Source organism: Myxocyprinus asiaticus, chromosome 5 (genome assembly GCF_019703515.2).
Source record: "Myxocyprinus asiaticus isolate MX2 ecotype Aquarium Trade chromosome 5, UBuf_Myxa_2, whole genome shotgun sequence".
NCBI lineage: Eukaryota > Metazoa > Chordata > Actinopteri > Cypriniformes > Catostomidae > Myxocyprinus > Myxocyprinus asiaticus.
Window position 1 is genome coordinate 48,044,953 of NC_059348.1, and position 18,011 is coordinate 48,062,963.

Here is an 18,011-nt window from a genome sequence, read left to right on the forward strand (position 1 = left end):
AAGAGTCTGAAGGTCTGTGTCGGGTTTGGTGGATGTTGCTTGAAAGCTCTAGGAGGAGTTAGCAAATTTTTTAGGGCTGCCCCCAACCAAATATTTTCCTAGTCGACTAGTAGTCGTTAAGAAAATGGTTTGAGTTCCAGGGCTGAGAATGTTATAAGTAACACTGCTAACACTGTTCTACATTACAGAGAAATACTAAACTGTAATAATGAGCCTTTTAAATATACATTTTACAAGTGCACGCACGAAGCGAGCTGCAGCGACACCAGCAAAAGCTGTAATGATTCTGAATGTGTCGGAAAAACCAGCAAGGAGACTGCCTCAACATTTTGTTAATTTATATAGAGAAATGCACATTAAGCTAAACATGCAGTAAGCTAGGTACTAATTTAGCTTCCCTACTCCCCACAAACACTTGGATAAGCCTAATAGTGCATATTTATCTAGGTTATCTAACGTTAGAGTGAGCGGCCATGCTAAGTGGCTAACATTAGGCTACTTGCCTGCAGAGTTTGCATGTCACCTTCTTGGGGTCATCCTTTACCCTCTTTAAATGATCCCACACTTTGGATTTCCTGTCCGACATAATTAATTACCACATGGACCAGCCATGTAAATGATCATATCTGTGGTCACTGACTGTGTGACTTCACCACTTCCTGTAGAGTTTTTTTTTTTTTTTTTTCTGCGACCAACCGACCAATCAAAACTTGGTCGACCAAGACTCTTCTCATGGACTAACATTTGGTTGACTACTAGGGGGCAGCCCTAGAAATTTTGGTCTCGGTTAAGGAATTTTGACTTTGTCAAGCTAACATAATAGTTGCCTACAACAAGTTAAAGAGACTGTACTTCTATCCCTTACAGCTTAATTTTTATTTCTGTCAAAAAATAAATAAATAAATAAAAAAGATATATATATATATATATATATATATATATATATATATATATATATATATATATATATATATATATATATATATATATATATATATATATATATATATATATATATATATATATATATATATATATATATATATATATATATATATATATATATATATATATATATTTATTCCTGTAAATATATATTTATTTCTGTCAAAAAATAAATAAATAAATAAAAAAGATATATATATATGTATATATATATATATATATATATATATATATATATATATATATATATATGTATATATGTATATATATATATATATATATATATATATATATATATATATATATATATATATATATATATATTTTTTTTTTTTTTTTTTTTTTACAGGAATAAAAATGAGGCTGTGATGGATATATATATATATATATATATATATATATATATATATTTTTTTTTTTTTTTTTTTTTTTTTTTTTACAGGAATAAAAATGAGGCTGTGAGGGATATATATATATATATATCCCTCACAGCCTCATATATATATATATATATATATATATATTATATATTTATATGTCTCTAAAGAAGGTCCATGACATATCAAAGTCAGGATTCCTCCAAATAACACAATTAATCCCTGAGATCATTATCCTATCATGCAGAAGAGACGATTTTAACGAGTTGGCCAGCGGGTTGATTTAATGTAACATTCTGTGGAGGACCGCGGCCGCAGGCGGCGGTAGCGGCAGACGAACCCGTTGCCCTGCAGATTGTGCCTTCTCGTGTCCGCCCCGCTCCGCCTCACATTCGAGTGACAGCAAGCGCACGAGACGCATCTCTGTACAAGCGCGCCGCCGCTGCAGCAACAACCCCAAAAGCGCCGTGCGCTCCCGTGTGCTGTCATTGTACATCCCTCATAAGTTCTTCTGCCTTCTCTCACCTAGGAATGCTCTCTCCGTTATAGCGGGACCGCTGACATTTTAATTCAAGTTGTTGCCATTGAAAAAAGAAACTTCGCGTGGGAACTGGGAAGGAACCGGTGCACCTTGAAATCTGCGGAGCGACATATAACCTACCGGGAAGCGAAGCGAGAGGTTTGCTTTAGAAATCAGCTGTGTGGATGCGTTTATCCGCGTAGTAACGGACGCGTTTCTCTTCACCCTTTGGATTTGATTTGCACATCACACTAATTCTGTCCAGGATGGGATTTCTCGTGCTGCTCGTGCTGTGCGCTCTTTCCGGACCGTTGCGCGGTGAGAGTAAACCCAAGACATGCTCGGATCTCCGTCAGTTCTACAACAGCAAGGGGTTCAATCTTAACGGAGTCCCGCAATCAGAAATATCCGGTGAGTAAAACGGTCCTTCGGTCCAGATGTATTATAGACTTTGAACACAGACACAAATAGACTACATTACTTTATTGTATACAAGAACAATTACATTTAAATGTACATTTTCTCTCAGTACATATATAAAAAGCAGTACAGGCGGCAACAATGCAGTAAAACAGGTACAATAAATACAATAAGTAGTTTGGACACAGTGCTATGCATATATATTATAGTACAGTATACAATAATAATAAAAAATGCCATAGAGGTGGCATAGTGTCAAGTGAATGCAAAGGTTATAGGCTATTACATTTGATAAAACTTCTCTGAAATTACAATTCAGTCTGTTAAAAGTGAAATTTTAAGAACTGCCTAAATCTTACTGTATTTGACTATATTATTTTAGTTGAGCAAATGTCATGGCACAGTATAGTTATAAGCAGTTTAGTCTGCTTTTAAATGCATCCTTGAAGTTGATGGAAACTAGGTAAATGGTCAGTGATAGATAGATAGATAGATAGATAGATAGATTCAGATTGTTCCTGAAAGAAAAAGAGAGAAAGAAAAAAGAAGACCAGGCAACATTTCAATGTACACACAATATAAGTTTTAATGATTTAAACCTCTGGCCCTGAGCTGCGCTGGTGAACTGTCCACACAGATGTATTCATTTCATGCTTTGACCACATACACTAAAAACCTTGGATTGTCTGTGTTTCTGCAAATTATTCTACAATCTAAAACTCCTCTACTGCACTTACCACTGCTGTCAGACTACATTTTTCCATTTTATCCTCTGTGTGTGACGCACAAGTTGATCCAGGCTGGTATTCCCTAATGATCATGAAACGTCCTCCATTTAGAAGATTAATAGAGGTGAAAATAAAGCGTTAGCGGCTGGATGTTAATGTGATGGAGTTATTATCCACATAAACACATACATCACGTCCAGAAACTTTTAATCAAAGTGATTCATTGCTGCGATCACTTCAATTAGATGTTAGCAGTGATGGTGAGTGGTTTGTCACAGCTCTCTCTTGGACATTACATTTATTCAGTTTGTGTGCTCCCTGGGAATCGAACCCATGACCGTGGTATTGCTACTAGTGCCATGCTCTATCAGTATGAAACTGACAGGAGAACATCTAATGGTTTTGGGACTATTGCCAGTTCGTACCCCACACATACCTTCTTTACCAATCAGAGAAAATGAGATTTAATTGAGAGTAATTGTTTTAGAGTGTGGAGTTTCCCCCAGGAAATGTTCTGCAATTATACTGTGCTATATTTTTAGTTATCAGCAGAGATGTTTTTCTGGGTTTCCACTCAAGAGCTGACATACTTAACCTCCCATGCGTGAAGCTATGGGAATCTGATTTTGGTTTTTGTGATTATTAAAGTTGCATGACTGTTTTCAGCTGTCTGCACTGGAAATATGAACACAATCATGGATCTTCTTTACCGGCTTCTGTGACGTTATGCATGGACCCTTTCTCCAACTTTTCTCACTATTTTCCCATGTTTTCCCTTCCTGCTACCATTCAGTGATCAGCTTTACTCTTAAATGGATGAGTTTGGAGTATCTTAAATTTTTGATAGGAGTCTTAAAAGCTTTTGAATTTACAAGGCTGGATTAGAATTTACTGGATTGTGTAACATCTTTTACTTTGACTCATTACATTTATACATTTGGCAGACATGTTATTCAAAACAACTTTCTTTGCATTCAACTTATTCACTTCATTTATATGTTTGTTGCTTGGGATTCAAACCCACAACCATGGGTTTGTTAGTGCCTTGTTCTACCTGGTGAGGTAAAGTGTTCTTCCCTTGAGAGCTATGTTTTGGCCCCAATCATATTTGTGAGTTTTGTGTGTTTGTATAATGTGTCTTTATCTAGTAGAACACCACAAAGCTAATCCAAAAGCTTATATCAGTCAAATGTGTTGTTGTACTCATGTACAGTACATGAGTAATGCTATTCCCTTGGTGATTTAGAATGGGTAACTTGGAGAGCTGTGGCACACCCTGTAACCAGCCTGAACAACCTGAAATGACCATTACCAGTCCCTGAGGTTATGAGAATACACAGCGATAATCTGTACCTGACTTAGTTTCAGCCTAACATTGGAGGAATTCAGTGACAGACATGGACAGCTCTTGTCTGTTGTATCCAAATGTTCTCAGCTCAGGGATCATTTTGGGAAAGCAAGCCAATTTTATCTCCCCTCTGTCCTGATTTCATATCCGTTCCCTCTCTCTCTCTCTCTCTCTCTCTCTCTCTCTCTCCCCTTATGTAGTATTGAGAGTGACACCCAATTCAATGGCTATCATTTACTAAGGATTTAGAACATGCAAACCATTGCAGTTTGATAGAAAACTGTTGGGGAGAATCTGATAAGTTGAGTCAACATGCTCCAATCACAAATCACATTTTTGGTCCCAGAAGTATTTTTCCCATTATTTTTTAAAATCCTTAGGGATTTTATCAAATCTTTCATAAAAGAGTTTAAGCCATGCACTAAACCAACTAGCTCCGAGTTTAATCACAACATTACTAACATTGATTTGAAGCAAAAAAGTATTCGTAAATCGGATGAAAAGATAAAGGTACAAGACTGTATACTTAACATCTTTAATGAGGGAATGAGCTACAATCCCATGAAGCATTGCAAAATGCATAATCAAATTAAAAATTATGGAAAAATATAAAACTATTTATTTTAAAGTTGTTGATTATAAGTATATAAAATAACATTTGATTGGAGAATATACAGATAAATGCAAATACACAAGTAGTTTGAGAGTGTAAGCAGACCGTTACGGGTGAAAGGTGCCTTGTGTTGTTCCTGGCAGGCTACTCAGACTTACAGGCTCCATATGGTTCTGATTAGGGTGGGGCCGGGGTTAGGACATCTGCTGCCTCCCAGGAACAAACTGAGGCACCTTTGTACAATGGGTGTAAGGAGACTCGATTGCATCATTCAGTGCAGGGCTCGTTTGGTGTGCTTTGGTGCAATTCTCCGATTGGTGGATCATTTTTCATAAGGATGATGTTTAGTGTAGTTCATCAGAAATTCCTCTCATAATCTCAATGGTTTAAAAAATGAAGATGAAACCGGGATTAATGGCTTCAACAGAAGCATATCCCATCGATTAGGAATATTGGAGCTCACGGTTGGTTCGTCTTTAAAGGTTTATAAGTTTTCGATAAAATCTATTTGCCTGTGGAGAAAATAAAAAGGGATTTTTACTTCCAGAACCAGACTGTTGCACTCTTTTGCACCTGCATACATTTTAATATTTTGCTATTTAATATTGAAGTCAACATAAAATGCCATTTGCAGCCCATTTCACTTCCATGATATGATGCATTTCCAAGTGAAACAGGACATTCCAACGGTGAAAAAAATGTAGGGTAAGGCATCATTTTATTCAATGGAATTGATTTGATCACAAAAAGTGGCTGTTTGATACCAGAATGGAAACATGTGGTTGAAGGGAGGGGTTGAAAAATAAGAGGTCTTGGTGATGCCATTTATAAAGTTTAATTGTTTCACAGGCAGACCAAGTTATTATATTATGAAGAAAGATAACAATGACAAAATGTTTTTTTTTCTTCCCTTTTTCTACCAAATTTGGAATGCCCAATTCCCAATGTGCTCTAAATCCTCGTGATGGTGTAGTAACTCGCCTCAATCTGGGTGGCAGAGGACAAGTCTCAGTTGCCTCCATGTCTGAGACCGTCAGTCTGCACATCTTATCACATGGCTTGTTGAGCACGTTACCACAGAGACATAGTGCGTGTGAAGGCTTCATGCTATTCTCTGTGGCATCCAATCACAACTCACCACATGCCCCACCAAGAGCGAATCACATTATAGTAACCACGAGGTGGTTACCCCATGTGACTCTACCCTCCCTAGCAACCAGGCCAATTTGGTTGCTTAGGAGACCTGGCTGGAGTTACTCAGCATGCCCTGGATTTGAACTCATGACTCCAGGTTGGTAGTCAGCATCTTTACTTGCTGAGCTACCCAGGCCCACCACATTTTTTTCTTTGAAATAACATACACAGATGAATCAAACTAAATAAGACCAAGAAGATGATGTATTTAGAGCAACACACTCTCACGGTGAAATCGTTAGGATTCGTGCGACTTTTCTAAATTTGGCTAATTCATATGATATTATGTGACTGCACTCGTTTGAATTCCTACGACTTTCACTACAGCCAATGATGTCGCTGGACATCGTTTCCATCTAATACGTGACAAATACTTGCTTCTGTCACACACAACAGCTTCCTATCATGTTTACACACTCTACTGATTGGTTAAGTTTAGATAAGGGGTTTGGGTAAGGGCATAATATTAATAAGTATGTCCTTAACGCCTCGTGTGCGGAACTGGCACTTACTTCCGCATTAGACATCCGGGAATTTGCATGTGATGAAGTCGTACGAACAACATTGTGCGAGACCATACAAAATAGCCAACTCGTAATTTATGTATGACTTCTCATGAGATTGGGTTGATTTATAGAGTAAATGGGGTCAGTTTTGATTTCATGTTTCACTTAAAAAAAAGTGTTTTGGAAATCATTAAGTAATCTAAAAATGTTCTGTAATATTTATTGAAATAAACCTGCACTTGAACAAGTTGGACTGATGATAACTCAGTCCAATGAATCCAACAAATACTGAACTAATTAGTGCTTGTAACATCTAATAGTATCAGGATGGAACCACCTAATGTAACATGTAGCATCTCAACCTCATGTAACATGATGATGTGGAATAGCGCTCCCTAGCTGTAACCGTAGAGCTGGCAGTGGTCATAAAATAGTTGCTGTCATGTCATGTTAAATTCATGGATGCAGCAGAGCATAAAGGTATTAATGATGTCCCTGAGCTGTGGAAGTCCATGGCAAGATAGCCGCTACTGTGTCTGCTGAAGACAAATTAAGTTATGTTTGCATGTACATTACAATATTTATTGCGTACGTGTACATGCTTTCAAACTGCATTTTTGCATTTAACCTCCAATTAATAGCAAGTTGAAGAGTGATGGAGAACAGGACATTCCTATAGACTCACATTTATATTTTTCCCCTCTCTGACAAACACACACATAGACAGACACAGTGAAGTGTTTTTAGTGCAGATGTTAAATGCATTAAGCTGTAATCTGCTCTCTGGAGCCTGAAACTCTCCACACAGTGTTTGATGTCCTGCAGAGCAAAGGAACTGCTCAGAGAACTGCATCGGTACAGAGAGAGAGAAAAAAAATATTCCTAAAACAAAGGAAAAGATATAGTTGAGGAAGAGAAAGAGAGTTGATACTGAGACTGTCCCCTCGGTCTCCTCATCTTCTGTCTTCTTCAACAAGAAAAGCAGATGGTTTTGGACTCTGGAAGGACTAATTTTTTAATAAAATATTGTTTCTTGTGATCTGCTGTCCCCTTCCTGATGCTGTAGCATCATTAATGTGATCATTTCCTGGCTGAAAAGACCAGCCCATGTTGCATTTTGGATGCTGGTCCACTGCATGGTACCATGTGGTTGTGTCCACAGCAGGATATTTATAGTTTTGAAATTCATTTTAAATTTTATTTTATTTTCAATCTGTCCAATTTAGTTTAGTTTTCGTATATAATTTAGGCCCATTAAAGACTGCGCTTCATTTACAAACCCTGTGCTATTTGCTTGGCACAATTAACATAGCGTTATTACTGCCTGAGGAAACAGGCAGTAATAACAAGCCATGTAGTGAGTTATTTTTGTACGCGACACAGCAAAGCCAGTAGATGGGGGCAGAGTGTAGATGAGTATTTTTTATTTTTTATTTACATTTTTGATTTCTTGTCATTAAAAATAAAAATAATGTATATAATATAGTAAACATTTACATAATATATTTAGAGAAGTACCTCTAGCAAGGAGGACGAGAGGCTTTTTTATTTAATTATTTTAATAAGAAAACACTGCACTAAAAGGATTTGTGTCAAGTGCTCACAGAAAAGCTGTGTCTTTAGATGCTTTTTGAAGGATGTTAGAGAACCAGCTGCTCGGGAGAGTTTGGCAGGTTATTCCACCAGCAATGGACAGTTGAAGTGAAAGTCCAGGACAGTGATTTTTTGCTTCTTTGAGATGGCACTACGAGGCGTCGTTCACCCACAGAACGCAAACTTCTGGAGGGCATGTAGACCAGAAGTAGCAGAGTGTAGATAGGGGGTACAGAGCCAGTGGTTGTTCTGTAAGCAAGCATTAATGCCTTGAACTTAATGCGAGCCACCATTGGCAGCCAGCGCAGTTTGATGAAGAGAGGCGTGACGTGCGCTCTCTTGGGCGCCGCTGCATTCTGGATCAATTGCAGAGGTTTAACTTTATATTCAGGAAGGCCTGCCTGAAGAAGTCCAGCCTGGATAGCACAAGTGCCTGGATGAGAAGTTGCTGTGTGGCATGCTCAGATAGGAAGTCCTGATTTTCCTGATGTTGTACAGAGCAAATTGCGTGATCGGGCAGTCCTTGCGGTATGGCTTGTAAAAGTTTAACTGATCATCAAACATAACCCCAAGATTTATGGCTGTCTTGGATGGTGTGATCGTTGATGTGTCTAGTTGAATGGTGAAATTGTGCTGAACTGCTGGGCTCGCTGGAATCACAAGAAGCTCGGTTTTAACGAGGTTGAGATGGAGGTGATGTTCTTTTATCCAACACGAGTTGTCTACCAGGCAGGCTGAGATCCGTGCAGCTACCATAGGATCGTCACGCTGGAATGAGAGGTAGAGTTGAGTGTCATCAGCGTGGCCCAAGTGCTGAACCCTGTGGTACCCCAGTGGCTAGTTGGTGAGATTTAGACATAACTCCCCTCCAAGACACCCTGAAGGACCTGCCTGTGAGATAAGACTCAAACCAGCAGAGCCCAGTTCCTGTGATGTCCTTTGCCGTGAGGGTTGACAGGATAATCTGGTGGTTTACAGTGTTAAATGCAGCAGACAGATCCAGCAGAATGAGAACAGATGATTTGGATGAAGCTCTTGCCAGTCTCAGAGCTTCAGTTACGGACAGCAGTACAGTTTCCGTAGTGTGTCTGCTTTTGAAGGCAGACTGGTTGCTTTCTAGCAAGTTGTTCTGGGAGGGAAAAGATGAGACTTATTTGAACAAGATTCATTCAAGTGTTTTTGCTATGAATGGGAGGAGAGAGACAGGTCTGTAGTTTTCTAAAAGTTCAGGATTTAGTGTGGGTTTCTAAAGCAGTGGGGTTACCCGAGCCTGCTTAAATATACCAGTGAGAAGAGATGTGTTAATAATGTGTGTGAGTGCAGATAAGATTGAAGGAGAAGGAACAGGGTCAAGGGGGCAGGTAGTGGGATGACTGGAGAGGAGAAGTTTATAGACTTCAGCCTCAGACTCAGAGAGGGGCAAGAATCAGAATCAGAATGAGCTTTATTGCCAAGTATGCTTACACATACAAGGAATTTGACTTGGTGACAGGAGCTTCCAGTAAACAACAATACAAAACAGCAACAAGACTTTTAAAAAACAATAAAAAAATTGAATAAAAAATAAATAAATATTGAAAAGAAAAAAGTATGTATAGAATACACAATAGACTATATATATATATATATATATATATATATATATATATATATATATATATATATATATATATATATATATATATATATATATATATTAATTATTGCTCAATGGGGCAGTTTTACTGTTCATGAGATGGATAGCCTGGGGGAAAAAAACTGTTCCTGTGCCTGACGGTTCTGGTGCTCAGAGCTCTGAAGCGTCGGCCAGAAGGCAACAGTTCAAAAAGTTGGTGGGCAGGGTGAGTGGGGTCCAGAGTGATTTTTCCAGCCTTTTTCCTCACTCTGGAAGTCTATGATTCTTGAAGGGAGGGCAGGGGGCAACCAATAATCCTCTCAGCAGTCCGAACTGTCCTTTGTAGTCTTTTGATATCCGTTTTTGTAGCTGAACCAAACCAGACAGTTATAGAAGTGCAGAGGACAGACTCAATGACTGCTGAGTAGAACTGTATCAGCAGCGCCTGTGGCAGGTTGAACTTCCTCAACTGGTGAAGGAAGTACAACCTCTGCTGGGCCTTTTTCACAATTGAGTCAATGTGGGTATCCCACTTCAGGTCCTGTGAGATGGTAGTGTCCAGGAACCCAGGAGAAAGAGGGAAGTAGGAGGTTGTGTTCTGTTGGTGAGTGTTTGTGGGTTTGTGGTGTGGAGAACTGACTGCTGATGGTTGTTATTTTGTTTGTGAAAAATGTGAGGGGGAGGAGGAGTGCAGAGGAGAGAGGTAAAAGTTTTGAAGACTGTGCTAGTGTCAGGGGAATTGTTAATCTTGTTTTGATTGTAGGCTGTTTTAGCAGTGGAGATGTTAGCGGAGAAGGAGGAGAGCAGGGACAGATACTCACTCTCCGCCACTCTGAGTTCACAGCGATGTTCACTTATAACATCAGATTGCCAGGGGCTGAAGGGTTTAGCACAGGCCGGCCTGGATGAGAGGGGACAGATTCTATCTAAGATGTTAAACATGTGAACAACTGGGTTATGTCTGATATACTGTAATTGTTTTATTTATTTTGTTTATATGTAGCAATAAAAAACCAAATTAACAAATAATATCAGCAGTCAGGATTGCCTATGCACTGTTTGACATCTCAGACATTGTGTGTGTCTGTGCATGTGTGAGAGAGAGACAAGCGCTTATGTAAACAGATGTGGTTGCGTGCATCGGATAATCGCGCTCAGCATGCGTTCACTGTGAGTATACAAGTTTAAACTGTTATTGTGGTGCTTTTGTGATAGTTTGGCTGTCTGTTCCAGAAAACAAATGTATTATATGCCTGAAAAGACTGTTTAAGTTGCTGTTTGTGTGAATGAAAACCGCATCTGCACCTAATAAGCAGACGTGGCTGCGTACATGGGAAGATTGCATTTAGATATGATGGCTCTGCATATACAAGCTGTGAACTGTCATCGTGGTACTTTGGTGATTCTTTGAGTAGCTGTTTGTTTGACGAATGTAAGCAAACATTTTAGTACGCATTGGAGGAAGATCGCGTTTGATGTATTGTCTGTGCGTGTAAGAGCTGTAAACTATTTATTGTGGTACTTTGGTGACAAGTTGGATATATGTATATAAAAACCACTTATTCTGTGGTTTAAAAGACTGTATGAGTAACTGTTTGAGCGAATATAAATTACAGACGCAGTCCATTTGACTCTTTTTTTTTTTGCCATATACAGAGCCTAAAAAAACTAACATGGTTGGAAAACACTGAAACTAAAATAAAATAAATTTTCATGACTGAATTTTTTTAAATTATGTTAAATAAAATTACCACAAATTAATTTCCGTTTTTGATACAGAGTTTATTTTAACATTTGAGACTATTAACAGTTTCAACTAATTAAGTTTCTGCTACATAGCGATAACACAAGATGGCCCTGAGAAATGTAACAGTGTTAAACATATTTAAATGGTATCACTTAAAGTATTAACCCTAGCAGCCCCAAAGTACTAAACTAAAACTAAAACAAAAAATAAATAACACTTCAAAAATAAAACTAAACTAAAACTAACAGTCATAGGGGGAATTTACTAAAAATGTTGTAACAAGGAAGGACAATGTTCTTCAAACACAGGTAGGGAACTTTTAATTGACCACTTCTCTGGTTTACAGCTTCACAATAATACATCAGCTTTACACTAACTCATCAGCTTTACACTAACACATCAGCTTCACAATAACACATCATCTTCACAGAAAGGCTCTCGACCCAGTCTCTCTCTCTCTCGATCTGGCGCTGGCATGGTCCTTTTATGCTGCTCTCCCCAATCTCACTACAATTAGAGACAGGTGTTAGTCATAATTTGGCTCAGGTGTATGCACCCTTACCACTCTCTCTCTCCCGATGGACACTCAACCACGCCCCCGCTGCCACATATCCCCACCGCCCGACTCAGGCCGAGAAGACATCTGGACTGCCTACCACTCCCCCCCATTTCTGTACAGGAAGTCAGCGACAGCCATCTGCGCTCCCGGTCTGTGGACCACCTTGAATTTAAAGGGCTGGAGTGCCAGATATCACCGGGTGATCCGTACGTTGGCATCCTTCATGCGGTGGAGCCATTGGAGTGGGGTGTGATCTGAGCAGAGAGTGAAAGCCCGCCCCAGCAGGTAGTAATGGAGAATGAGGACCGCCCACTTGATGGCCAGACACTCCTTTTCCACAGTGCTGTACTTTGTTTCCCTCAAGGAGAGCTTGTGGCTGATATACAGCACTGGGTGCTCCTCCCCCTCCACCACCTGTAAGAGTACGGCCCCCAGCCCCCTCTCTGAAGCAGCTATCTGTAATTCAAAAGGGAGAGAAACATTAGGTGCATGTAAAAGTGGCCCCCCGCAAAGTGCGGCTTTAACCTGCATAAACGCCTGTTGGCACTGCTTCGTTCACTGGACCGGGTCTGGAGCTCCCTTTTTAGTGAGATCAGTCAGCGGGCTGGTGACATCCAAATAGTTAGGCACAAATCTCCTATAATAGCCAGCCAGTCCCAGGAACTGTCTCACCCCCTTTTTGGTCTTGGGTCTCGGGCAGGTCGCAATCACCACTGTCTTGTCAATTTGGGGACGCACCTGCCCGTGGCCCAAGTGGAACCCCAGATACCATACCTCCACCCACCCAATCGTGCACTTCTTAGGGTTTGCTGTGAGCCCCGCCCATCAGAACCTCAGAACCACCCTCAGATGCTGCATATGCCGCTGCCAATCATCGCTATAAATGATGATGTCATCCAAATAGGCAGCGGCGTAAGCCGAATGCGGTCTGAGGATTCGGTCCATGAGGCACTGAAACGTGGCCGGAGCCCCAAACAAACCGAACGGAAGTGTCACAAATTGGTGTAATCTGAACGGTGTGGAGAAAGCTGTTTTTTTCACGGGAAATTGGTGTCAAGGGGATCTGCCAATAACCCTTTGTCAAATCCAGTGTTGAGTAAAAACGAGCAGTGCCCAACCGATCGAGCAACTCATCAATACGAGGCATTGGGTAGGCATCAAATTTAGACACCGCATTGACTTTTCTATAATTCACACAGAACCGTACAGACCTGTCGCTCTTAGGCACCAGAACAACCGGGCTGGACCAGTCACTGTGGGATTCCTCTATTACTCCCATATCGAGCATTGTATCCAATTCTTCCTGAAGTATTTTTTTTTATGTTCAGGCAATCAGTAGGGACGGGTATGTACCACCACTCCCGGCTCAGTCTCGATGTGGTGCTGGATGAGGTTCGTGCGATCTGGTAGAGGGGAAAACACATCCACAAATTCTTGTTGTAGTTTGGCAACCTCTGCGAGTTGGCACGGTGAGAGGTGGTCTCTGCAAGTGACCGGGGTGAGGTGATTGTGTTGTGTTTGCCTCAAGCCTGAGCTCTGCCCTCTCCGGAACTACCGTAGCCAGTGTCACTGGGGCCGCCTCCCTCCACAATTTCAGGAGGTTGAGGTGATAATTTTGATGTGTGCCCCCTCTATCGGTTCGCTTTACCTCATAATTGAGTCCCCCCACTCGTCGCGTGACCTCAAAGGGTCCTTGCCACTTGGCGAGTAATTTGGAGCTCGATGTAGGGAGTAATACGAGTACCTTATCTCCCGGTGCAAATTCCCTTAGTCGAGTTCCCCTGTTATACAGTCGGCTCTTAGTTGCCCTTAGTGTTAGTTGCCCCAAGGTGTGGAGTTTTGCTCTAAGATCAAGAACGTACTGAATTCATTTTTACTGTTCGAAGGTCCCTCCTCCCAAGCTTTGCGTATGACATCAAGCATGCCGCGCGGGCGCCGCCCATACAGCGCTCGAATGGGGAAAACTGAGTGGAGTCTTGCGGGACCTCTCATACTGTGAATAACAGGGGATCGAGCCATTTGTCTCAATTTCTAGCATCCTCATCCACGAACTTATGAATCATGTTTTTAAGGGTTTTATTAAATCGTTCCACCAGGCCATCCGTTTGTGGATGGTAAATGCTGGTGCGGATCAATTTAATGCCCAATAATTTGTAAAGCTCGCGTAGTGTTCGTGACATAAAGGTTGTGCCCTGATCGGTGAGGATTTCTTTCGGAATCCCCACCCGGGAGATTATTTTGTAGAGTGCCTCCGCAACACTTTGTGCTGAGATGTTGCGCAGAGGTACTGCTTCCAGATATTGTGTTGCACAGTCCACTAGGACCAAAACAAAGCGATGTCTGCATGCTGACCGCTCTAATGGCCTGACGAGGTCCATGCCAATTCTCTCGAAGGGAACCTCGATCAGTGGAAGAGGGTGCAATGGCGCTTTTGGGGTGGCCGGTGGATTCACCAGCTGGCATTCGCGGCATGCTGCACACCACCTGCGGACATCAGCGCCAGTGCAACATTCGGCCGGAGTTGTTGACCATCGATTACTCTCACTTGGTCAAAGGCGTGCTTGAGGGTTTCATCTCATGACTGCTCCAAAGGAAAATCCCCTTCGGGAAATCCCCTGAGGATGGGAGGGGCTGCAGCCTCTCCCCCCTTCACGTCATCCTGATGTGTAGCTGACGAAGACGGCCCCGGCTCCACCTCCCCTACATCTCGTCGCTTTTGTGCATTACCCATCCATGCATATTCCCTTTAATACATTTCTGAATTCAGGCCAATTAGTCCCCAAAATCAGCGGATGGGTGAGGCAGGAAGTAACCGCGGCCTCCACTGTATGCTTTGTTCCCCTAAAATTAATAACAAGGGTCACCACAGGGTAGTTGTGAATATCCCCATGTACACATTTCACCCTCACCTTTTTAGTTGTGCCCAAAGCCTCATGTCGAACCAAGCATTTATGGATAGTGGTCTGGTTACAACCTATGTCCACCAAGGCTTGGTGTGTACTTTCCTTGATTCTTACCAGTATCCTGTATCCTCCAGCCGATCGGGGGCAGCCTGTGGTGCGTTGGGGATCCGGACTACAGTTCCCAGCTCCATCACAGGACACTGATCCTGGAAGTGTTCCGGTTCCCCGCAATGCCAGCAGGCCAGCCCAGGCACTGTACTTACACTTGTGGGGGCGGGTACATCCACCTGAGGGGGGGAGCGGGTAGACCCTGAATTCGCCAGGAAAGGGATAAACCGGCGCAAAAGAGGAGCCGGTTTCCACACCTCTGGGGTGCAGGAACATTGCCTGGAGAGAGGACAGAATGAGAGGGGAGAGGGGAGTGGAAAGAGACGGGATAAAACACAGGGGGAGGGGAGAGAGAGAGAGAGAGAGAGCGCTCCTCCATGCTTGGGCACACCGCCATATGGTCCTCCTGCCAGGCGATGGCACTGGACACACTCCGTCATCCCTTCTGGAAGCTGGTGGATCAGCTCCTCCAGCACCACCTGGTCGACCACACCCTCGATGTCACGGTTCCCCACCCACAGCCATTTTCGGCAGGCATCACGGAGCCACTGAGAAAAGGCAAACGGGTGACCGGCCCCTTCCATCTCCATCAAGCGGAACAGTTGACGGTACTGCTTTGGGCTCTGGCCGACCCGCTGCAGGATGGTCTTCTTCAGGTCGCCGTAGACCAGGAGATTAGCTGCCGGCAGTTGTTGTGCTGCAAGCTGGGCTTCCCCGGACAGCAGAGGGATGAGCCGGGCCGCCCACTGACCATGCGGCCAGCCCCAGATTTCAGCGGTATGCTCAAACATGTTCAGGAAAGTTTCAGGGTCGTCTTCCACCCCCATCTTCAAAAGCATGGGTGGGGACAGGGGGCTGCTGTTGTCCGGGGTCGCTGCCGGGGCTTTCTCCTGGGTGAGGAGGCTCCGAATGACCTTCTGGTCCTCTGCCTGAACTCGAAGGACCTCATGGAAGTGGCGTTCTTGATCCTGGTGGAGTTCAAGCAGAGCCTGTTGGTGGATGTGATGTATGTTGGCGAGGGACTTGATGATGTCGGACAGCGGGAAGGACTCCATGGGGCATGCAGTCTTCAAATCAGATCCCGGGTTTCGGCACCAGTATAACAAGGAGGGACACCAGGAACTGGATTCTTCAAACACAGGTAGGGAACTTTTAATTGACCACTTCTCTGGTTTACAGCTTCACAATAACACATCAGCTTCACACTAACTCATCAGCTTTACACTAACACATCAGCTTCACAATAACACATCAGCTTCACAGTAAGACTCTCGACCCAGTCTCTCTTTCTCGATCTGGCGCTGGCATGGTCCTTTTATGCTGCTCTCCCCAATCTCACTGTAATTAGAGACAGGTGTTAGACATAATTTGGCTCAGGTGTGTGCACCCTTACCGCTCTCTCTCTCCAGACGGACCCTCGACCACTCCCCCGCTGCCACAAATGTATTGCGGCTGATAAAATCGCTGTTCATTTGCATGTGTTGTCTCCATTTTTAGCTGGTTTAGGGGGTTTCTGTGGTAAGTTTAGTTAGCAAAGAGGAAAAAAAACGGATAGTACATTCCAAAATGCTAATTCAGTTTTCATTTACTCACCCTCATGTTGTCCCAGATCTATATGGCTTCTTCCACAGAACACAGAAGATGTTAGGCAGAAGTCACCATTCACTTTCACTAAATGGACAAAGAATGCAATGAAAGTGAATGATGACTGAGGCTGTCATTGTGCCTAACATCTCTTTGTTGTGTAAGCAAAATGATTTGGAACAACATGAGGGTTAGTAAATTATAACAGGCTTTTCTTTTGGGGGTCAACTATCCCTTTAACTAGCTTAACCAGCAAGACTACCTTGTACAATCAGCATAAACCTGTCTGAACCATAAGCCAAACTTTTCAGCTGGGTTGATCACTTGTCAGCGATTTGTTTTGAGAGCAATTGTCCCATTTTAGCCAGACACACCCGACCCTTGAGGTTTTGTAATTGGTAAAACATAAAACTCTGTATCCATACAGACAGCGAGACCTTGGCCTCTGTCCCAGGATGCGAAACGCAACTGAATATGATACTTTTGAAATCAGATAACACCAGGACAGTGCCATGATGTAAATCTGCAGTCCGGAGCAAGGCCTATTGAATTATCCAGGCACTAAATATGACAAATAACTGACTCAGATTGTAATACATGCAATGTAATGTAGTTCTCAGCCTTCCTGAGAGTGAAGGGCTCATGGCCCTCCCAGAGGAGAGACAGAGATGGAGAGAGAAATGTGACAGGCCAAGGGGACCTTTGTATGAAGTCATTTTTGATGGATTTGCTGTTGTGTACATCCTTTGAAGGCAGAGAGAGAGAGAGAGAGAGAGAGAGAGAGAGAGAGAGAGAGAGAGAGAGGGTAACATTGACCCCACAGCTGATAGTTGTGAATTTTCATGACAGTTCATGTATCTGTGTAAATCTATGTAAATATATGAATTTGTTTACTGTATATTCCTTCAGTCAATTAACTTTCATTCAACCTTGGAGACAACTTTAAACCAGCTAAGACCAACACACAAGTTTAAACGGTTGTTTTCACCAGAGAATACCATAGTTCGTGTCCAAAAAACATGGTAATACAATATTACTTTTGTGTTTAACCTGTTTCATTTATGTTTATACAACTAACCCTAATGTTGTCATTATTGGAAAAATCAAGTTGTTTTAATTACACATTACTTTAAATGTCAAGTTTTGGCTCATAACTCAAATATTTATGTTCCTTGAACTTATTTATCTTAAAAATATATAGACTTATGATTTTAAGTGTTAATAACTCAAATGATTGGTTATAATCATTTA

General features: G+C 41.9%; 1 protein-coding gene across 1 annotated transcript in view; it reads left to right on the forward strand.

Annotated features, from left to right (window-relative positions):
* Nucleotides 1-1,693: 1,693 nt before the first annotated feature.
* Nucleotides 1,694-18,011, forward strand: part of gpc1b (glypican 1b) — a 147,903-nt gene continuing 131,585 nt past the window's right edge. Inside the window, exon 1 of the mRNA XM_051698295.1 lies at nt 1,694-2,253. Coding sequence (XP_051554255.1) covers nt 2,109-2,253 — 145 coding nt within the window. The 5' untranslated portion in view covers nt 1,694-2,108. The remainder of the gene's footprint in view (nt 2,254-18,011) is intronic.